The sequence below is a fragment of the Rhincodon typus genome, chromosome 4 (genome assembly GCF_021869965.1).
Source record: "Rhincodon typus isolate 14 chromosome 4, sRhiTyp1.1, whole genome shotgun sequence".
NCBI classification, from domain to species: Eukaryota; Metazoa; Chordata; class Chondrichthyes; order Orectolobiformes; family Rhincodontidae; genus Rhincodon; species Rhincodon typus.
In genome coordinates, this window is record NC_063335.1 from 61,572,482 (window position 1) to 61,595,165 (window position 22,684).

Consider the following 22,684-nt stretch of genomic DNA (forward strand, 5'->3'; position numbering starts at 1 on the left):
CATCCCACCCAGACCCATCCCCCTATAACACACCTAATCTACACATCTCCGAACACTAGTTTAGTTTAGTCAGGAGAAAACAAACCCTATTTTTATCTTGTTCCTGTTTGGAGGAATTGTGACATAAAGAATGCTATATCAGAAGAAATTAAAATTGCTTTAGCTCTTTAAAAGACCATGAGATATAGGAGCAAATTTGGCCATTCAGCCCATCAAGTCTCCCACTATTCAATCAAGGCTGATATATTTTTCAACCCTATTCTCCTGCCTTCTTCCTGAGCGCCTTGATCCCTTTACTAATCCAAAACCTATCTGTCTCTGTCTTAAATACATTCAATGACTTGGCCTCCACAGCCTTCTGCAATAATGAGTTCCACAAAGTCACCACCCTCTGGCTGAAGAAATTCCTCCTTATCTCAGTCCTAAAAGGTCGTTGCTTCACCCTGAGGCTGTGCCCCAGTCCTAGTCTATCCTATCAGTGGAAATATATTCTCCACGTCCACTCTATCCAGGCTTCTTAGTATCCTGTAAATCTCAATCTGATGGTATATCAGAATTCAAAGGTGTTAACAACTTTTAATATAACTCCATAAATCATGTCTATTAATCCATTAACCCACTAATTCATGGTTATAATACTAACTGCAGATTTCCATGTACTAGCCAGCCCCCATTCAAACTAATTCAGGGGTTCGCTACCGTATCAGGTTACAACCACTTCAATTTGCAGTTATACCCCACTTGAAAGTGCACTTATGCATAACGCGCTGTGTAAACAACCCCATTTAAACCAGACCAGCATTCCATTCAAAGGTGCAGTCAGGCGTGATGGCTAACAAAGCTGCACAGACACTACAGGATGGAACCTTTTTGCACCCCCACACCAAAAACAGTGTTATTTGATATTAAAATCCAACTGAATAGCTGCTATTACCAAGTTATTTATCTTCTCCCTCCAACTAGAGTAACTCCAAGTATCAGTCAAAGGTGATAATTGGATAGCCCTGCTGACTTTTCCAGTATATTATGTAGAGCTAGGTACTTGTCCCAAGTTTTTATTCAACATGTATATAAAACTTTACCCCACTAATTAAACTAACAAATGCTATGCAGTGTATGCTGTGTAAACTAACGGCACTATGTCCAGACCTGCACGACCTTGAATGAGAGATAACAAGGTGTAGAGTTGGATGAACACAGCAGGCCAAGCAGCATCAGAAGAGCAGGAAAGCTGACGTTTCGGGCCTAGACCCTTCTTCAGACCTTGAAGGAAACTGACAGCACTACTACAAAACAGGTGTGACCACGAAACCAAATGAATGAATGAATGATAGTAAGTAGAACCACAGACAATCAAAACTGTTGGGAACTCAGACTTTTATTTAGAAAACACAAGATGCCTTTTTCTAACTTTAAAATTCTAACCTTGAAAATAACAAGACTTACACCTTTTGAATTATGCAAGGACACTCTAATCTCATTAAAATAACCATTAAAATAACACTCAACAATAACCGGTAACATTTAGCACATGTTTAAACCACCTCCAATTTCCTGCAAAACAGTTTTTGTACAATGTCTATTACTTAACACTCAAGTGTTGGAATGTTAATGTATGCTTGAATTCTGTATAAAATGGCCGCTTTTGAGCTATGACGGGGAATTCTATTTCGCCTTACATCATGCTGCTGTGAATGTGCAATAAAGAGGCTATTTTCGCCACTCACTGATCCTGGTTGTCTGGTTCTATGAACGCGATCTCACACAGATATCCCCCTCATCCTTCTAAATTCCATCAATTACAGACTCAGAGTACTCAACCACTCCTCATATGACAAGCCCTGCAAAGCACAACAAAATGAATCATGGTATGAATAGAACCCATTATATAACAATTCTGATATGTCTATATACAACCAGTTATTATCATTTGCAGACTGTTCTCATGTATGCAGGCATCACTAGCAAGGCCACTTTGGTGGCCCATTCCTAGTTGTTCTGAGTGGTGGTCCAGTTGGACTACCTTCTTAAATCACTGCAGTTCTTGATCTGATGGTGCTCTCATAATGGAGTTATGCAAGGAATTCTGGGATATTGATGCAAGAAATTATGAAGGAACCTGCTCTATGCTGCATTACTTTGATCCGATGGTGCTTTCATGACATTTCTCCTCATCCTTCTTAGAAGTAAAGGCTAGAGGTTTGGAAAATGCTGTCAAATTAAGCTTCTTGAGAATCAGTAACACACTCTGCATGTCTGGTTTGCCATCCACATAACTCCAGTTCCGCAGTATGTGATTAGTGAATAAGATCTTCCAAAGTGACTAGTTACACCACTCTGCGGTAAACATCTGCTCAAAATACTATCATAGCAGAGATACGGACGGATCTATTATTAAAAATACTGAAGCAGGATCTGCGCTAGATTCATTTAAATATATGGTGGCCTTTGCTGATTGCAATTGCCATATAACATGAGAAATTGTTCTGTTGGAATTAAGCTGCAAATGCCAAACTTTAATGAGCCAAAAAATGACTGAGAAATGCAGCAGCAGGCTGTGTGAGCAAGCAAGACTAAACTATTAATCACACATGTGCAGAAGATGGATTCATGTAAGTTTTTGAAGCATACTTTAAAGTAGGAGCTGTTCCTCAGCCGTGAAAAAGAGTATTCAAACAATGCAGACAAGAAGTATCTAAATCTTAATGATGCTGACTAAAAAATCTTCTTTAGTTGCAATAATGCAATGAAAGGCGAGTCTCTATCAACTGTAAGAAAGACATAGATAAAAATGATGCATGTGTTGTATAAGGGAATTGACAGTGACATTGAGCACCGCTTTCCTCCATGCCAAATTTGCAAATATGAAAAATATAAAAAATAACATGATAGAAACATGCAAGCTAACACAATTAGCCACTTATGTTTTTCCATGCTATATTGTTGATGAGGGATTCACTAACTGAGGATCTTACAATATGTGTTGCTCACTCTCCTATCACAAATACTTAATGTGGTGTGAAATAACTCCACAGAGGCTGGTACCCCATCCCCAAGTTACTCTTTATTTACACATGGAGAGTTCTTTATGGTAGCAACCTGGCTGCTAAAACACAGATAGATTGCTAAATTGGCCAAACAGCAAGGGATGCTGGGTATATTGGCCAAGCAAAACTCTGAAGTCACAAAACCCACACACCAGATACAGTGCAAACGCAGCAGTCAGGTGCTAATTGTATTAGCATAATGTAAAAGGAACACCTATTTTGGACAGACATACTCACAACAACTTATCTACCAAACAGAGGAGGGCCCAGACAGAAAGGCACCGGGTCCTGCCACACAAAGAAACAGTTACAACACTTCCAAATGATTGACAATGTTTCAAACAATTAAGTACGTCTCCCTGATTGGCCAGAACTATAGAAAGATCCAGAAAACCATCTAAAAAGATACAAAAACAGGGTTCACCTGTAGATCAATCTCTTAGATCCTCTTGGACCTTCTGATCATGGTAAATGGCAGAGACCTGTTGACCATCCAGAGAGAGAGATGAAGAGAGAAAGCAGCTTCATAGTCCCACAGAGAGAGAGAGAGAGAGAGAGAGAAAGAGAGTGGCTATGTAAGTCTACAAAAGACTTGGGAAGTATAAGCTTAAGTGGCCAAATAGGATTAGAAATAATATTGTTTTGTAGTAAAAGCTATTGTAATTTGTTTCCAAATAAAGTTGGGACTGTTTTGCATTGATACCAGCTTGTATTTGGCTTTGGGATTGTGGGACACCTGGGCAAATTAATTTACAACATTCTTGTTGGAGTTGTCTAACTTGTTTTAGGGAGGAATTAGACAACATTTGGCATCCCCGGGTGGCCTTTGGCAAGAAGTGACTGTCAGGTCCTCCGAAATCTAACCGACCAGCCTGGTATCCTGAGAATTCAGCCTGAGTCGTAATTAAGAGAGTAAAGTCAGTATTCAAATGAGTAACAAAATAAAAACTGAAAGAACTATGGATGCTGTAAATCAGGAACAAAAACAGAAGTTGCTGGAAAAGCTCAGCAGGTCTGGCAGCATCTGTGAAGAAAAATCATAGTTAACGTTTCAGGACCGGTGACCCTTCCTCTGAACTGATGGTAGCTAGGAAAATGTTCATTTATATGCAGATAATAGAGTTGGGGGAAGGGTAAGGAGTAAATGATAGGTGGGGTAGAGCCCAAAGAGAGAGAAGTACAGTTGGACAGACAAAGGAGTTGATAACAATCTGGCTAGAAGGGTGAATAGATGTTAATGGAGACTGTTAGTGACATCAACAGGAAGTGTGTAATGGCAGGCTATGTGATAACAAGGCCTGGTATGTGGGGTAAGGGGCTAGGACATGGGAGAGTTCAGGCACTAAAATTATTGAACTCGAAATTGAGTCCGGAGGGCTTCACGGTCCTCAAGCAGAAAATGTTGGTCTTCCAGTTTGCACTGAACTTCACTGGAACACTGCAGCAAGCCTGAGACAGAGACGCTGGCCAGGGAACAGGGTGATACGTTAAAGTTGCAGGCAACTGGAAGCTCAGAGTCTTCTTTGCGGGCAGAACATTGATGTTCTGCGAAGTGGTCACTCAGTCTACGCTTCGTTTCCCCAATGTACAGGAAACTACATTGTGAGCAGCGATGCTATAGACTAGATTCTGGGAAATGCAGGTAAAGTGCCACTTCACCTGGAAGTATGTTTGGGCCCTTGGATACTGTTGAGGGGGGAGGTACATGGGCAGTTGTAAGGGGAGGTATGGGGCTGTGGTGATGTGTTGAGAGTGAAGGAACAGTGGACCAGGGTATCCCAGAGAGAACAGTTCCTGCAGAAGGCAGACAAGGGAGGGGATAGGAATATGTCTGGTGGTGGCATCTCGCTGGAGGTGGTGGAAATGGCGGCTGATGATCTTCTGGATGTGGATGCTGGTGGGATGGTAGGTATGGACAAGAGGAACCCGATTGCTGTTGGGCAAGGGAAGAGAGGGGGTGAGGGCTGAAGTACAGGAGATGGATTGGATGCAGTCGAGGGCTCTGTTGACTACAGTGTTGGGGAATTCTCAGTTGAGGAAGAAGGTGGACATTTCGGAGGCTCCCTTGTTGAAGTTGGCCTCATCGGAACATATACAATGGAGATGGAGGAACTGAGAGAATGGAATGGAGTCTTTACAGGAAACAGGGTGCGAGGATGTATAGTCAAGGCAGCTTATTTTCTTCAGGTCAGAGGGGTGGCCATGGGTACCCACATGGGCTCCAGTGGGAGTCAGTGGGTTTATGCTAGATATTAGTGGCTAGTTTATCCCCAGGAATGGAAACAGAGATGTCAAGGAAGGGAAGGGAGGAGTCAGAGATACACCAGATGAAAGGGCAGGTTGGCAATTAAACGCAAAATCAATGAACTTTTCCAATTCCAGACGAGAGAGGGAAGTAGCACTGATGATATCATCAATATTTCAGAGAAAGAGTTGTGGGTGGCAGCCGGAATAGGACTGGAACAAGAAATGTTCCACATACCCAACCAAGAGACAGGCATAACAGGGTCCATACAGATACCCATGGCTCCCCTCTGACCTGAAGGAAATGAGCTACCCTGGACTGGACCATACACACTCGCACCCTGTTTCCTAGCCCCCTCTGACCTGAAGAAAATGAGCTATCCTGGACTGGACTATACACACTCGCACCCTGTTTCCTGTAAAGACTCCGTTCTGTCAGTTCCTCCGTCTCCATCACACATGTACTGATAAGCCCAACTTCGACAAGGGAGTGTCCGAAATGTCCACCTTCTTCCTCAATTGAGGACTCCCAGTACTGTTGTCAAAAGGGCCCTCAACTGGGTCAGATCCATCTCCGTCACTTCCGTCCTCACCTTCTCTCTTCCCACTCGCAACAGTGATAGGGTTTCCTTTGTCCTTACCTACCATCCCACCAGCATCCACATTCCAGAAGATCATTAGACACCATTTCTGCCACCTCCAGTGAGATGCCACCACCAGACACATACTCCCCTTTCCTCCCTTGTCCACCTTCTGCAGGGACTGTTCCCATCGGGACTCCCTGGTCCACTCTTTCCTTCACTCCCAACACACCCCCACAGCTGCACGGCAACTTCCCCTGCAACCACCGAAGGTATAACACCTGCCCATTTACCTCTTCTCTCCCCAGTATACAAGAATCCAAACATACCTTTCAGGTGAAGCTGCACTTTACCTGCATTTACATGAATCTAGCCTACTGCATTCGCTGCTCACAATGTGGTCTCCTGTACATTAGGGAAACGAAGCGTAGACTGGGAGACTGCTTCACAGAACATCTACATTCTGCCTGCAAAAAAGACCCTGACTTCCAGTTGCTTGCCACTTTAATACACCACCCCGTTCCCTGGCCAACATCTCTGTCTAATCCTTGCTGCAGTGTTCCAGCAAAGCTCAGCGCAAGCTCATTTTCCCCTTGGGGACCCTTGAGCTCTCCCATGTCCTAGCCCCTATCCCACACACTGGGCCACCAAATGAGTACAGTAGAGTTTACTCTGTATTTTGACCTCTTGCTGTCTCTACCCAGAGAGTGTTTGGTGGAGATAGAGTAAAGGGAAAGTCATTCTTTATTTCCAGAATTGAAGGAATTTTATTTTGAGTTCAAGATAGTCGAGAGACCTTTCAGTTCCAAAGAATCAAGGAAATTTTACTTTTCTGTTTAAAAGAAGTAGAGACATTGGCAGCTGTTGACACCCCTACGTATTCCACCACCGGATTGAAATGAATGCTATGTGTTTTAAAGAGTACCTGGAACAAGCAGAAGGTATTGGATGAGGGACTCAGGGATAGACATAATACATAGGTGTGGGCAACTCTACAGTCACGCTACGAGTGGGTTTATAGACCTATCTCTGGATAGTGTTATAAGGGGTCACAGTGCTCTAATTATACATATCTAAGACTCAGAGAGGCTACAACAAGAATTTAGCTGAAGTTCTAAACTAGCTACAGCCACTTCCCATAACTTAATAACATGGAAGAAAAATCCAGTAAAGGACCCATGTTTGCTAGCAAAGTGGGACCAGTGTCCCCTCGTCCAACATGCGAGGACAGTCTCAGACAATGCCTTTTAAAAAGTGGCCAAAAGGATAGAATTCTGTAGCAGCCCAGACTGGCCATGGACCATGGGTTCCATGGCCCAAGACGTATGGCAAGAAACACCATAACAAATTAGAAAAGAAGGCCACTGAGTTAACCACAGCAGTAACAATAGCAATAGCATTCAGCCTAGAAGATTCCTGCAGCCAACTAGCTGAAATTAGATCATTGTGGGAGTGATTAGAAATCACTACTGATGAATTGAAAAAGTTAAAACTCGTAGTTAAAAGTGCAGAGCCACCAGACTACAGAAATACCTGATCCATAAGGGACAATTCCAGTCACAATTTGAAAGAACCTCTTCTAGTGAGAGGAGGGCCATTGGGAATCAGGAGACAGCCTCATGTACATTGACAAGCTGGAAAAACAATGTAGGCAGCTCCCAACAGCTGTATATGTTCTCCAAGTCTGTAACACAGAGCAATGCACACCCGGCCCTAGTGTAGAGCATTCAAAGTACGAGGAACGAATATAATCCCTAATGAAGTAGGTCTCTGCCCAGAATGTGATAATTTATGCCTTTGGAGTCCTACCTCCCTATGGAGATAATGAGAGACCTCAAACTAACACATCCACATCTGCTTATCCCTGCAACCTTTCTCCCAGGTGACTACACCTTTAGGCCCACATCTGATCCAGCTGAAACCAGAGCCCATGAATCCTGTGATCACCCAGCATCAAACAGCTGATTGTCACACTGCATACACAACACCCAGTCTAGCCACCCAACTGGCGGACATTGCCAAAAAGGTGACACTCTTTGATTCCACCTCAGGCCCATATACATTTTTTGATGAGATCTACCAACAGTCCATTATGCACGGACTGGAGGCCACTAAGTTAACCAAATTAATCACCATGTTCCTTTGTCCAGTGGTCCATTCAACCCTACCCGAGGACCAACAACTAGGGAGGGGGTCCTTTGACCAGATGAAGGTGACAGTCCTTACTGCCATAGGGCAGGATAAGACAAACCCCCAACAGGCACAACATAAGTGCCAATAACAATAAGGGGAACACTTCACCAACTTCACCCAGAGACCTGGGTCCAATTTATTTGGGTTTTATCTGGTAACCTGCAACTCTCTTACTAACGAAGAATGGAAAAAACTGGGTTGGAATCCTTGTCTCCCATGCATCAGAAAGAAGGAGGGGTGCATGTCTGGGATTCGACCCCTCCAGTGCCTTCCATAATGAGGCTTGGGTCCTCCACAACTTAATCACTATATGGGAAAAGAACTTGAGGGCACTGCAGTCATCGTGGAAAATCAGTCTGCATAAGTGCAGTCCTGACTTCTTGTGGCACTCCCTTCCAACTTGGAGGAATGAAAGAAGAGGCAGGAATACACCAAGTAGTTCCAGACAAACTCCCCCTCCAGGCAAGTCCCCTGCCCCCAGAAGAAGGGAACTCCCCAAAACCAATCTATGCTATAACTATGGCCAACCCAGCCATGTTGTTTGGGACTGCCGGGCACCTAATATTCCAATTTTGCAACGGGAAGTTTAGAAAAAGGGGCCAACGCCCAGCGTACCATCCTGGCAGCAACAGCTGGAGTGAAAATAGCCTGTGGCTTTTACATTGAGGATGACAGGGGCGACACCATAATGGACATAGCTTTAATACTCCTCAGCCACATGACTGCACAAGATGCCATGTGGTAGCTTATCAGGAAGTGCTCCCACCATTGCTAAACGTCCATTTGCACACTGGGTGATTACCCACCCATCCACATCCTGCATATGGGGCACATTTATTCTATCGCCCAATTTGTTTTTTTTAAAAAAACGGGGTCCAGGAATGGGTGGAAATTGGACAATTTGTCAATTTTAAAATGTTATGTATAACACAAAGGTATTTTCAAAAATTACTCTTGTTCTCCTTTTAGGAAATGCATCAGAACGGCTAATCCAGGGCAGTGATGCAACCGATCTGGAGCATTTATTGTGTATTATGTTTACATATAATAATGACCGTTTTCAAAAATGTAGCACGGCTGCAAAAGAAAATGATGAACCCAGAATACCTGTGGTACAATTCACCAGACGCTGGAGTGTGTAGATCAGACCCTCTGGTTCTGCCCTGCAAAATCAGTGGTATTCAGGTGTAACAATCAACCCATGGTGTACAGGAAACCCAATGGGAATTCCGTGTTGTGTTTCATGAGCATAGGGATCACAGATGTTTGATGCAGTTTCTCTGGGAACGGGTGCATGGTAGTGGGATATCTAGCACACAGGCGAGACAAGGGGTCAGAGTTAGGACGGCGATGCCCTGGGAAGTCCCACCAGGGAAAAATTTGAGTGTGAAATTAAAAATGGGCTAAGACCAAGAGTGAATCTCCTCTCCCAGCATGTCCCACACATACACCAGGACCTCACAGTAGACTAGTAATTAAACTTAAATGTAAAATCTAGTTTGATAACACTCACCACAAACATACCAATCATAATAGATATATCAGGGATACAGTTACTGGAGTGGTGTCCTTCCTCATTAAAATGATTATATTCACCTAACCTATAGAATAATGGGGTAAGGGATAAGGAAATATATGAAAAACCTAAAGCAGCAGTTAACAGATGAAAGAGAAGGGAACTCGTTAATTATCTAGCCACATCATATGGAGCAGGGGTGCCAACTAGCAGAGAATCAGGCTAGTCACCATTTAGTGACCATACTAGAGGGTCACATTAAGACAATTAACCAGATCATCCAGGGCAAAATCAGGGATGACAATTAGCAGCAAAACTGAACCTTGTCCAGTAGCCAAAGTAAGGTCCCACCCCAGATTAGTGATGAACAGTTTGAACATTTGTTCCAGGAGATGAAGAACCACACTAATGTCTGAGAGAATTGAGTTGAGAGAATTGGATCATTTATTTTCACATGTATTCAATGTGAAAATATAGTGAAAAGTGTGCACCTTCACCGTACACACATGGCACCATTCGCATTAACTTCGAATAAGATAAGAAAAAATAGACCACTTAAGAGAGTCCAACTTTCCTTTCCACTGCCACAGTCCCACTCAGGGCTTTCCAGCCCTCAGCACGCTTCTGCCAGAGTTCCACTCTGGGCTTTCCAGCCCACACTATGCCACAGCCAGCATCCTGCTCTGGGCTTTCCAGCCCTCGCCATGCCTCCGCCAATGTCCCACTCCGGGCTTTCTAGCCCATGCCAGGCCGCTGTCAGTGTCCCGCTCTGGGTTGCCTCACTGGCCCAATCTCACCGCCGCTGCCTCACTGGCCCACTCCCGGCTGCCTCACCGGCTTGGTCACACCACCGCTACCTCACCAGTCCACTCTCGCCAGGCCACTCTTGATCTGCCATCACTGCAGGACACAACCCACTTGTTCAGCTTCCGCCATGTGGTTCCCGGTTGCAACCCAGCCTCTTCCTGACTCCTTAGGTGGGTAGTTAAAAGGGACGGGGTGGGGGGATAGAACTACTACAGAGGTAGAGTGAAGAAGGGAGAAAAAAATGAAGGATAAAGGAAGAAAGAGAAAGAGAACTGGCGAACACAGTGAGCTCCGAATGGAGCGACTTACTCTACCGCCATCTTGCCAGTTGTTGCTGCTCACCAAGGTTTAGTATAATGACACTGCAAGGATACTGTTGGCTAGATGTTGGGCTTGGTGCTAGGGATTCCAATTATTCGTATTGACAAAGTTGGCTTGAGGACCTTTGAAGTTGAAAATATTGGAATTATTAAAAAAGGTATCTGGATGCATTACCATGACACCTCCCCATATGCTGTGGAGAGATAGGGGACACTGACAGGGACAACTCTAAATAAATGCAAACAAACAGGCCATGCCATCATGCCCATACCCTGTCAACCATGAATTCTGCTCCTCTCACATCTAGCTGTGGTCCTAATTGCACCCATCTTGATGTATTTCAGAATACTGGCAGTTGAAATTGCAGGCTGGGAAAGACATATATCATAACAGATCGACACATTCATTATGGACAATATTGTACATGCACAGAGGGTCTCTAAGACAAATGGAAGTCCCAGGGTTATCACTATTGCCACTTCTATTTGTTCTGATGATTGAATGTTGTCTGTGCACCACAATCTTGTATGGATTATCATGATGGGAGTTTCTTTTTTCATACATATAAATATGTGACAGGCTTGGTCAGTGTATGCAATGGCTTTCTCATGAAATGTAGGTTCCCCTGACAACAAACATAACCGACATTTAAAAATAGCTTTGAACTTCATTCACATGAGTTTCTTTCCATTCAAAAGTGGAGAAATCTAGCAGCTTCCTGGCTGCTAAAACATGGATAGATTGCTAAATTGGCCAAACAGCAAGGGATACTGGGTTCATTGGGAATTAAAATTGAAGTCGCAAAACCCACGCACCAGACACTACAAACGTGGCAGCCAAATGCTAATGACATTAGCATAATGTAAAAGGTAATCTCGCACAGACATATCTCCAAAAAATTTAGCCACCAAACAGAAAGGCCCTGGGTCCTGCTACAAAAAGAAACAGTAGCAAGCCATCCAAATCATTGACAATGTTTCAAGCTATTAAGTGTCTCCCTGATTGGCCAGAACTATAGAAAGTTTCGGAAAACCATCCAAAAAGGTATAAAAACAGGGTTCAACTGCAGATCAATCTCTTGGACCCTCTTGGACCTTCTGAAGAGACGAGCATGGTAAATGGTAGAGACACGCTGACCATCCGGAGAGAGAGAGATGAAGACAGAAAGCAACTTCACAGTCCCACAGAGAGAGAGAGAGAGAGAGAAAGAGAAAGAGAGTGACTGTGCAAATCTACAAGAGACTTGCGAAGTATTGTAAACTTAAGTGGCCAGACAGGATCAGAAGTAGCGCTGCTTTGTAGTAAAAGCTGTTGCTATTTGTTTCCTAATTGTTATGGGCCAGACTAGACCCTTCAAAATATTTTAGAAAGGTAGCCTATACCCTAAATCTTTCTCATCTTAAGTAGATGTGAAGTGCTGTATTCCAGAGGCAATGCGACCAGTCAAACTATTCAACGTTAAGCAAAACACAATTTATTTAAGCACTATAGCTAAAATACAAACAAAAGAAAGAGGGATTTAGAAAATCTTTACTATTGGAAAACTTAACAGAACAACAGATAGAAAAACTATTACTAATTAACTGTTCTGATATAGTAACATCCCATATACACACCCCATGGCAAAAAGGCAAATTCACACACAGATTATCACATGCAGTTCTCCAATCCAGGAGGGAAAAACATCAAGAGAAAATTCAGAGTGTAGCAGCCAGGAGACATTCACTGAAGCTTCCAACTCTTTTGACACCCCAAGAGCTTCTGATAAAAACAAAACCAAGAAATCTGGATCTGTGAGAGCTGGCCACACCCATTCAGGCTGTTTAAAAAATATACTAGGGTCTCACAAGTTTTTTTTATTTATTCATTTTAGTGGGATGTGGGCTGGCAGCATTTATTGCCCATCCCTAGTTGCCCTTGAGAAGGTGATTGTGATCTGTCTTCTTGAACTGTTGCAGTCCACCTGCTGTAGTTTGACCCACAATGCCATTAGGGAGGGAATTCTAGGATTTTGACCCAGCGACAGTAAAGGAACAATGATATATTTCCAAGTCAGAATGGTGAGTGGCTTGGAGGGGAACTTTAAGGTGGTGATGTTCCCATATATCTGCTGTCCTTCTAGATAGAAGTGGTTATGGGTTTGAAAGGTGCTGTCTGAGAATCTTTGCTGAATTTCTGCAGTGCATCTGGCAGATAGTACACACTGCTGGTAGTGAGCGTCGGTGGTGGTCAGATTGGATGCTTGTTGACACAGTGCCAATCAGGCGGTCTACTTTGTACTGGATGGTGTCAAGTTTCTTGTGTGTTGTGAGGCCTGCACTCATCCAGCATCACACTCCTGGCTTGTGCCTCGTAGATGGTAGACAGGCTTTGGGGAGTCAGGAGGAACACCTGCAAAGATGTGCTGGAGCTGAGATGACAGACCTCCAACAACCATGACCATCTTCCTTTTTGTCTGTTATGAATCTAACCAAATGCAGAGTTTTCCTTCTGATACTCATTGATTGCAGTTTTGCTAGGGGTCCATGATGCCACACTCGGTTGAATGCAGCCTTGATGTCAAGGGCTGTCACTCTCACCTCACCTCTGGAATTCAGCTCTTTTGTCCTTGTTTGAACCAAGGCTGTAATTAGGTCAGGAGATGAGTGGCCCTGGCAGAACCCAAACTGGGCGTCACTGAGCAGGTTGTTGCTGAGCAGGTACTGCTTGATAGCACTGTTGATGACACCTTCCATCACTTTGCTGATGATCGAAAGTAAACTGATGGGGTGGTAACTGGCCAGGTTTGATTTGTCCTGCTTTTTATGCATAGGACATACTTGGGCAATTTTCCATATCGTCAGGTAGCTGCAAGTGTTGTAACTGTACTGGAACAGCTTGGCTAGGGGATTCTGGAGCACAAATCTTCAGTACTATTGCCGGAATGTTGTCAGGTCACGTAGCCTTTTCAGTATCCAGTGTCTCCAACCCTTTCTTGATATCATGTGGAGCGAATCGAATTGGCTGAAGAGTGGTATCTGCAATGGTGGGGACCACTGGAGGAGGCCGAGACGGATCATCCACTCGGAACTTCTGGCTGAAGATTGTTGCGAAAGCTTCAGCCTTATCTTTTCACCAATGTGCTGAGCTCTTCCATCATTGAGGATGAGGATATTTGTGGAGCCTCCTCCTCCAGTGAGCTGTTTAATTGTCCACCACCATTCAGACCTGGATGTGGCAGGACTGCAGAGCTTAGATCTGATCCATTGCTTGTGGGATTGTTTAGCTCTATTTATCACTTGCTGATTGTGTTGTTTGGCATGCAAGTAGTCCTGTTTGGTGGCTTCACCAGGTTGACACCTCATGCCTGATGCCGCTGCTCCTGGCATGCCCTCCTGCACTTTCCATTGAACCAGGGCTGATCTCCTGGCTTGATAGAAATGGTTGAGTGGGGGATATGCCGGGCCATGTGGTTACAGATTGTGCTGGAGTACAATTCTGCTGCTGTTGATGGCCTACAGTGCCTCATGGATGTCCAATCTTGAGCTGCTAGATCTGTTTGAAGTCTGACCCATTTAGCACAGTGATAGTGTTATCTCCAGAAGGACTGTGTGGTGGTCACTCTTACCGATACTGTCATGGACAGATGCATCTCCAGCTGGCAGATTGGTAAGGATGAGGTCAAGTATGTTTTGCCCTCTTGTTTGTTTCCTCACCACCTGCCGCAAACCTGTCCCAGTAACTATGTCCTTTAGGACCTAACCAAATCGATCAGTAGTACTGCTGCTGAGCCACTCCTGTTGGTGGACATTGAAATCCTCCAGCCAAAGTACATTTTGTGCCCTTGCCATCCTTAGTGCTGATTCATCAGCTTAGGGAGGACGGTACATAGTAATGAGCAGCAGGTTTCCTTGCCCATGTTTAACGTAAAGCCATGAGGCTTCAAGGGGTCCAGAGTCATTGTTGAGGACTCCCAGAGCAACGCCCTCCAGACTGTATATTACTATAGAGCCACCAGGGATGGTGATAGTGGTGAGTGGGATGTTGTCTGTCAGGTATGTTAGGCTGTTGCTTGACCAGTCTATGAGACAGCTTTCCTAATTTTGGCACTAGCCTGCAGATATTAGTGAGAAGGACTTTGCAGAGTCGACAGGGCTGTTTCTGCCATTGTCTTTTCTGGTGCCTAAGTCGATGCCAGGTGATCCGCTTGGTTTCATTTCTTTGAGACTCTGTTCAACATTCAGTACAGCTGAGGGCAATTGAGAGTCAGCCACATGTAGGCCAGACCAGGTGAGGATGGCAGATTTCCTTTCCTAAAGGACGTTAGTGAACCAGATGTTGTTTTTTTACCCCTGACATTCAACAATGGTTTCATGGTCATCAGTAGATTTTTAATTCCAAATTCTTTTTTCTATTGAATTCAAATTCTACCATCTGTTGTGGCAGGATTCGAACCTGGGTCCCCAGAACATTAGCTGGATCTCTGGATTAATTGTCTAGCGATAATACCACTAGGCCATTGCCTTCCCCGGTTGCCTTCACCTTACACAACTTTTCTTCATTAGCTAGTTCAGCACCTCTGCTTTACAACCTCTCTTCAAAAATAACCATGACAAAATAACCTTTTAAAGTTATAGCACCATCACACTAAGATTGGAACTGTTTTGCATTGGTACCAGCTATATTCATAGTGATTTGACCACTTTGGTATTGTGGGACACTTGGGCAAATTCATTCATAACATTCTGGCTGGTTCAGTCTAACTTGTTTTAAGGAGGAACCAGACAACACCTTGAAACTGATCCAGCACCCTCAGACCAAGCTTTCAGAGTGAACAGGACCTGCATAGTCGATGTGTAACCTAGTCCAGGGTTTACCTGACCATTCCCACAAGTGTAGGGGATCTGCTGGTGATAATCTTTGTCCTTGTTGGCACTCTGGGCACTGCCCCACCAGTGGAGCTATGTCTGCATCCAATCCTGGACACCAGACATGACTTCTCACCAAATCTTCATCTTGAAAACCTCTGGATTACCCTGGTGGAGTTCAGCCAGTATCTGGTGGCGACCTTTGCTCGGGACAATCACTCTTGCTCCCAATAAGAATACGCCATAATATTACTATGATCTGGTCTCTTTGGGTCCAAAAGGTTCCAATTCTGGTTGTGATGACCTTTTGGTTTCCCCCATCACCACTGGCTGTTTCAGTTTTGCCAGCACTTGATCTTTCTGCCTCCAAATTCTAATATTGTCAGCTGTGACTGGAAGTTGTCCAGAAAATTTAAAACCATTGCAGACTGTTCCAGTGAAGGTACCAATAGTGGTGTGTCTGCCAGCAGGAGGTGACTCAATGAATCCTCATTTGCCACTTGGCCTCCTTGATGGTGTTCCAATTTTTAATTATACGTGCTTAGAATTTGACCCCAATGCTGAATTTGGCCTGAAGTTATGGGCGGCAGTGCTTTATCCTCTTTAAATAGACCTGGAAGGGGTTTGTGTTCTGTTATTATTACAAATTTATGTTTGAAAAGATATTGATGGAAATTCCTGACTCCAAGAATGACAGCCAAACCTTTGTTCTCAATCTGGACGTATTTACGTACTGTATTCGCCAAAGTCTTGGATGCACACAGTATTGGGCATTCCTCTCCTTTGGGTCACCTATGAGCTAATACTACTCAAATGCCGTACAGGGAGACATCACATGTCAATACCAGATGTCGCTTGGATCATAGTGTGCCAGTAGCTTAAAGGATGATAGCTGTTTCTTCACTTCCCTGAAAGATATGGCTTGGCTGCATGACCTTTTCCAAGGCTGACCCTTTTTTAAGAGTTGACGTAAAGGTGCCAGCTTATATATGAACTTCCTGTAATAACTCCCCAGCCTAAGGAAAGACCTTAGGTCTGGTATAGACATGGGGGCCGGGGCACCATTGATTGCCCTTACTTTATTTTCCAACGAGTGTAACCTGGTCTTGTCAACTCTGTAGCCCAAGTAGGTCACTTGGGGTGCCTGGAACACTCAATTTTCCCTTCTAAGGCATATGCCTGCCTGGGAGAAACGTCTGTGGACTACATCCAAGTTCTCTAAATGTTCCTTATTGGTATTCCCTGTTATTAACACATCATCTAGATAAATGGTGACCTGGGATAGATTCTGTAAAATGTTCTCCATCATCTGCTGAAAAGTTGCACAAGCTGACGATACCCCAAATGGCGGTCTCGTATATTTATGCAAACCCTTATGGGTATTAATTGTAGCATATGTCTGAGAATCCTCATCTAACTACAACTGCAAGCACGCATAGCTCATGTCCAGCTTCACGAAGGACAGCCCCCCTGCCAGTTTTGCGTATAAATCTATGTGAGGGACTTTGTATTTATTCAGCTGTGAAAAGTGGTTTACCATTTGTTGAAAATTCCCACAAAGGTGAACCAACTGTTGGGCTTCATAATTGGTACAATTGGTGCTGCTCATTCCACAAACTGGACTGGTTTGATGAGTCCTTTGGTTTTCAGCCTTCTGATTTCTACCTTTGACCATAAGGCAAATGGTGCATGCAGGGCCTCGCAGAATAGTAGAATTGCTTCCTGGTCAACATGTAAGGTGGCCTTGGCTCCTTTGATAGTCCCTAGACCTCCCTGAAAAACTTCTGGGTATTTAACTATGACTTCACTCAGGTAGCCATTTTCTAATTGAAAAAATGTTGAGCCAATTTAGGTAAATCTTTCTCAACCAATTTCACCCCATCAAGCTTGGGCTCAAGCCTTTTACTACTATCAGTGGTAACTGAACAGTTGCTTCTCATAAGAGGCTGAAACTGAAGTTGTATGCTTAATCTGTGAATGTTCCCCAGTATAGGTTCCCAGTGTAGCCGAGATCTTGCTCAAACTTAGGTGTTGGAATCCAGAACAAATTTTGTTAAAGACTGGTTCTGGGATCACTGAAAAACGGTCATGCTGGTATTGACTTTCATTAGAACCAGGTGACTTCTCTTACTCAGTTTAGGTCTAATGGGACTCTTTTGCTGTCTCAAATTCACATGCCAATAGCAACTACAATGGCTTGATGGCTCGGATCCTGAAGAAAATTTTAACTGTTTGGCCAAGGCTTGGCTTCGTTTTGGGGTTTTACTGTGGGCCGACATAAAGTCCCTCTGTTCAGGATATATCCTGAGTCAGGCTATGCAATTGCCTTCATTCAAAGTGGCGTTCCCAAGTTCAGTTGGATGGGTTGGCATGTCCACTTCCATTGGAATACTCTGCAGCTTGTATGCTCCAATTGCTGTATTTTCCAGTGATAAAACAAGTTGTAGTCCCTTCTGATGTCCATTTGGACAAGTAGACGCTTTCGTATGGTTATATCATTAATCCCACATTCCAAATGGTCTCTCAGCATCTCATTAAAAGTTAAACCAAAGTCACTTGCATCTGCCAGTCATCTTAACCTAGTCAAAAATCCTGATACTAATCCCCTCATTCTTGAATTGCTGAATACAAATTTGGGATTAGAGGAGAGTCAGTGTTGTAGTATTCTTTAACTAAATCCGTCAACTCTTGAAAGGTTTTATTAGCCAGTGCCTCAGAGAAAGTTTGGCTCCTAACAACCAAACAAGCGGTGGGTCCACAAGCTGTGAGGGTAATTATTTGTTGCATTTCATCTGCACCAATATCATTTGTCCGGAAAATGTAGTGCATTCTTTCCACATACTAGGTCCAGTCTTCAACAGCAGGATCAAATGAGTCAAGCTTCCCAAATAATGGCATGATGCCAGAAATGCTAACCCCAACTCAAAGTCTACTGGTGTGAGTGAATTTCTTCAAGTGCGTGCTTTTCTTTTGCAGCCACTGAAATAATTCCACAGAGGCTGATATCCCGTCATCAAGTCACCCTTTATTTACACGTGGAGAGTCCTTGACACTGTTCCAACTCCCTCAGAGCCAGCTGTCGGAGTGAACAGGATATCTGACACATCTACTCTTATCTGTCACCTAGGGCTCCCTGATTGGAACAAATTAACAGCCCCAATCAGGGAACTCATATTCTATGAGACTCACCTAGATGATCTCGTTATAATCACTGCACAGTAGTTTAAATTCCTTTCTTCCATTTTAACAAAATGAAACCAACAAACCTAATACATGATTCATGACCATACATGGTATCAACTGGGATGTATCAAATGCAAATTCTAGCTTTTACAATTGTTTTCCAGGAGAAATCTGCACCACTCCCCAATTAAAAATTAAACCTCAATGAAGACATTTCGGTTAGCAGAAAACTGAACTTCAATGAGAAGAGGGCCATAAGTAATCTGTGTGGGATAATGCAGCTAGCATGTTGGTAGATGCGTGCTTAGCAGTGAATGGGTATACATTCCTGACATTAATGAAACAGGGAATGTGAAAAAACCTCTACACATGTTCCTCATAAGTGCATCCTTGTGAAACAATAAATATTCAGAAATATACACTTGTTCAGAAGGTTAATGCTCTCCTGTTGTGAGATTATATTCTCATAAACCAAAGTTTCATTACAGCAATTACCAGGGCTATGATGAAGTCTGGAGCCAAGAGGTTTTTGCACAACCTAAACTATGCACTTGTGAGGCTACTAGGTTGATAAATGGTGCTAGACTAATAGAACTGCAAATGTCTGGTTGCTTTTAGTGTGCAGGACAAACCTTAATTTTCCACATTATTCAGTTGATTTCAGCATTGTTGCAGTAGTGAATGAACTTAGCTTCTCAGGACATGCAGTGGCTCACGGGATGAAATTCAGACTGTCTAGGCTCACACTAGAGATGCAGCCAGCAGTGGATCCCTCCCAGAGTGAAGGGTGACCTAAATCCCATTATAGAGTAGGAGGAGGCAGCCATCTCTCATTATATTAAACTCATTATATTGAACATAGAAGAAGAAGCAGAATAAAATTATGAAGTCTTTCAGAACAGAGGAAGTGTGATCCTAGAAAAGAATAGTGAGGCTTATCTACACTTTCAATCTTTAATGATGCAGAATGTTCACTTAATTTTGGTATTATGCACATTATAGGCATATAGGAAAAAAATGAAATTATGGCAAACACAATGCGATCATATTATTAAGAACTGTATGGTCATGTAAGTCCAAAGAAGTCTTCGTGTGATAATATAAATGAAAGCATCATAATTAAATTTATTTTAACATATGTCAACCAGATTAATGGTAATATAATTGGTTGGGATAATTTAAAAACTTTGCTCTTTGCATCATTTTAATTCTGTAAAAGGCATGCCTGACTTTAACTATTGCTGGAAGGTAAATGTCTTCACAGGCATCACGTAGTTAGAAATTTATGCTTACAACTCTTCCATAGACTTCTCCCATTGAGCAAAGCTTGTATGGATAAAACAAAACAAAGAACTACAGATGCTGGAAATTTGAAACAAAAATGGGAATTACTGGAGAAAATCAGCAAGTCTGGTGAAATCTGAGGAGAGAAAGCAGAATTAATGTTGATTCCATTGTTCTGAAGAAGGATCACCGGACTCGTACATTTGTTTGCACACTGGTGGGAGGATTACATTGAAGTACTATCACAGCTCTCCCCGATCATACCCTTGTTAGAAATCATTAGAGACCCAAGAAGGTTCCTTTTCTCTGACTGGCAAAGTAGAAGCTCCATGGTGCAGCATGGTGGCACTGATGCCTCATAGCACCAGGGACCCAGGTCTGATTCCACCCTCAGGCGACTGTCTGTGTGGACTTTGCATGTTCTCCCTGTGTCTGTGTGGGCTTCCTCCAGGTGCTCCGGTTTCCTCGCACAGTCTGATGATATGCAGGCTAGGTAGGTTGGCAATGCTAAATTGCCCTTGGTGTCCAGGGATGTGCAGGCTAGGCATGTTAGCCATGGGAAATACAGGGTTATACAGTAGGGGGTGGGTCTGAATGGGATTCTCTTCAGAGGGTTGGTGTGGACTCGATGGGCCAAGTGCCCTGCTTCCATACTATAGGGATTCTATGATTTCTGCCTCAACTGACGTGAGCTCATTCAGTTCACCACAGGGATTTAATCTTCATACTTGTGATGTAGAGTGTTGCCAACAGCATGTGTTCAATTCCTGCACCAGCTGAGGTTACCATGAAGGACTCTCCTTCTCAACCTCTCTTCTTCCTAAGGCCTGATGACCCTCAGGTTAAACCACCACCAGTCATCTCTCTCTAACGAGACAGCAATCCTATGGTCCGGTTGGGGTTTACCAACTGTTATATCAGTGTCATGCAAATTTCCTAATGAACGAACCAGTGAATAAAGTGATTATATTGAATATTTACAATGCTTAATTATTAAGCTATTTCTCATGCCCATCTGGTAAAATGTAACATTAAGTTTAATTTTCTAATGGTAATAGCATTTCATGCAATTTATTATGACATTTAACAGATCATTTCCAACGTTTTGCTTCTGATATGGAGCCTCCGTTGCTGAGGGTGGCGCATGTAGCTGAGCAGTTTGCACAGTTTTTGATATTAAGACTATTTGTAAATAATCTAAAACAAGTAATTTTCCAATATCCAAACTATGCTCCTAACTGAATATAAAGTTGAAAAGATACCTCTTTTAAAGCACATTAAAATGCAGCAAAACATTGCACATTGACTACTGAAAGTTAGAACAACGGATAAAGAATATTAATATAAATTAGACATAATTTAACATTTTCTTGTGTTTGACAATTTCATCAGACTCTGTTTTGTTTTTAATATATTTGCTGAAAACTCATTGTGCAGTCATTTATGGCACAGAAGGAGGCCATTTGACCCATTGAGTCCAGGAGCAGTCTCGTCAGTTGCACTGTCCTGTTTAATCCCTGTGGATCCTGCAAAATTAATTCCCTCAAATGCCAATCCTTTTGAAATAATTGATATTTTCCACCTTCATCACATTCATGGATGGTGAGATTCAAATCATGCCAATTGCTTCATAAAAGAAGTCCTTCCTCATACGTGGAAGGATAAACATCAAAAGGTGCCTGTGTGCCAGATTTACTTCCACATTTAACTGGAGCAGTTCACAAGTGTGTGAGAAACCGCCTTTGCACTGAAATGTCTACTATTTGCATATGTTAAAAGGCTGTATCTTTAACAACAGATTCTGGCTTTAACCGGCTCTCTGCAGGTTTCCTGTGCTTCCTGGAACTTGCCAGGTTGTAAAAGGCAACAAGAGAACACTGATTAGCATGCTGAGAAATCTTTATAATAGTCGCTTCTTTGCCTAGGTGAAAGGCTTCTGCTCATAAAACTGCTTTGGAGATGATTGCCAGTACTGTGGCAACTTCTGCTACTTTGGATATTTTAACTTTGATGTGCACTCCTTGCTGTCATCCTTCACAGTAGCATGAGAGTCATTTTTGGCCTCTGATAAAGAAAACAGGAGCAGTACCAGCAACACCATCAGCAGCAGGAAAAGCCCCAAGAACAAGGTCAGCTGAAGGGACACAAAGAGCAGCAGCATCAGCAACAACACCAGCACCACCTATACTACAAAGATCTGTCAATTTTGTGATCAACAACAAGGAGTGACATTCCTGTTTTCAGTAACCGCTGATGTCAAGATTCCTGCCAAGTTGAACATCTCCTGGAATGCGTGTCTGAGGAAAGTATGCCTAAATTCACTGGAGTTTAGCAGAATGAGAGTGATGAGTCTAATTTATGGCAGCTAGAAGAGAGGGTGGGGGAGACAGTTTCAGGAAAAGGTGTTGTTTATTTAGAACTGAGATGAAAAGAAATTTCTTCACTCAAAGGCTTACAAATCTTTGGAATTCTCTGTCATAATTAGGTGCTAATCACTGCATATACATGAAACTGAAAAAGAATTTTGTTTGGGAAATCAGAGATGGTAGGAACTGCAGATGCTGGAGAATCTGAGATAACAAGGTGTAGAGCTGGATGAACACAGCAGGCCAAGCAGCATCAGAGGAGCAGGAAGGCTGACGTTTCGGGCCTAGACCCTTC

General features: G+C 43.2%; 1 protein-coding gene across 2 annotated transcripts in view; it reads right to left on the reverse strand.

Moving 5' to 3' along the window:
- The window catches only part of xkr4 (XK related 4), a 366,598-nt gene that overhangs the window by 75,809 nt on the left and 268,105 nt on the right, over positions 1 to 22,684 (reverse strand). Inside the window, exons 3-4 of one of the 2 annotated variants that reach the window (XM_048596051.1) lie at positions 6,389 to 6,396; positions 4,707 to 4,725 (exon numbers count right to left, since the gene is read on the reverse strand). The exons of the other annotated variant lie outside the window; for it this stretch is intronic. Of the exons in view, the coding sequence (XP_048452008.1) occupies positions 4,707 to 4,725; positions 6,389 to 6,396 (27 nt within the window). The remainder of the gene's footprint in view (positions 1 to 4,706; positions 4,726 to 6,388; positions 6,397 to 22,684) is intronic. 2 annotated transcript variants of the gene reach the window in all.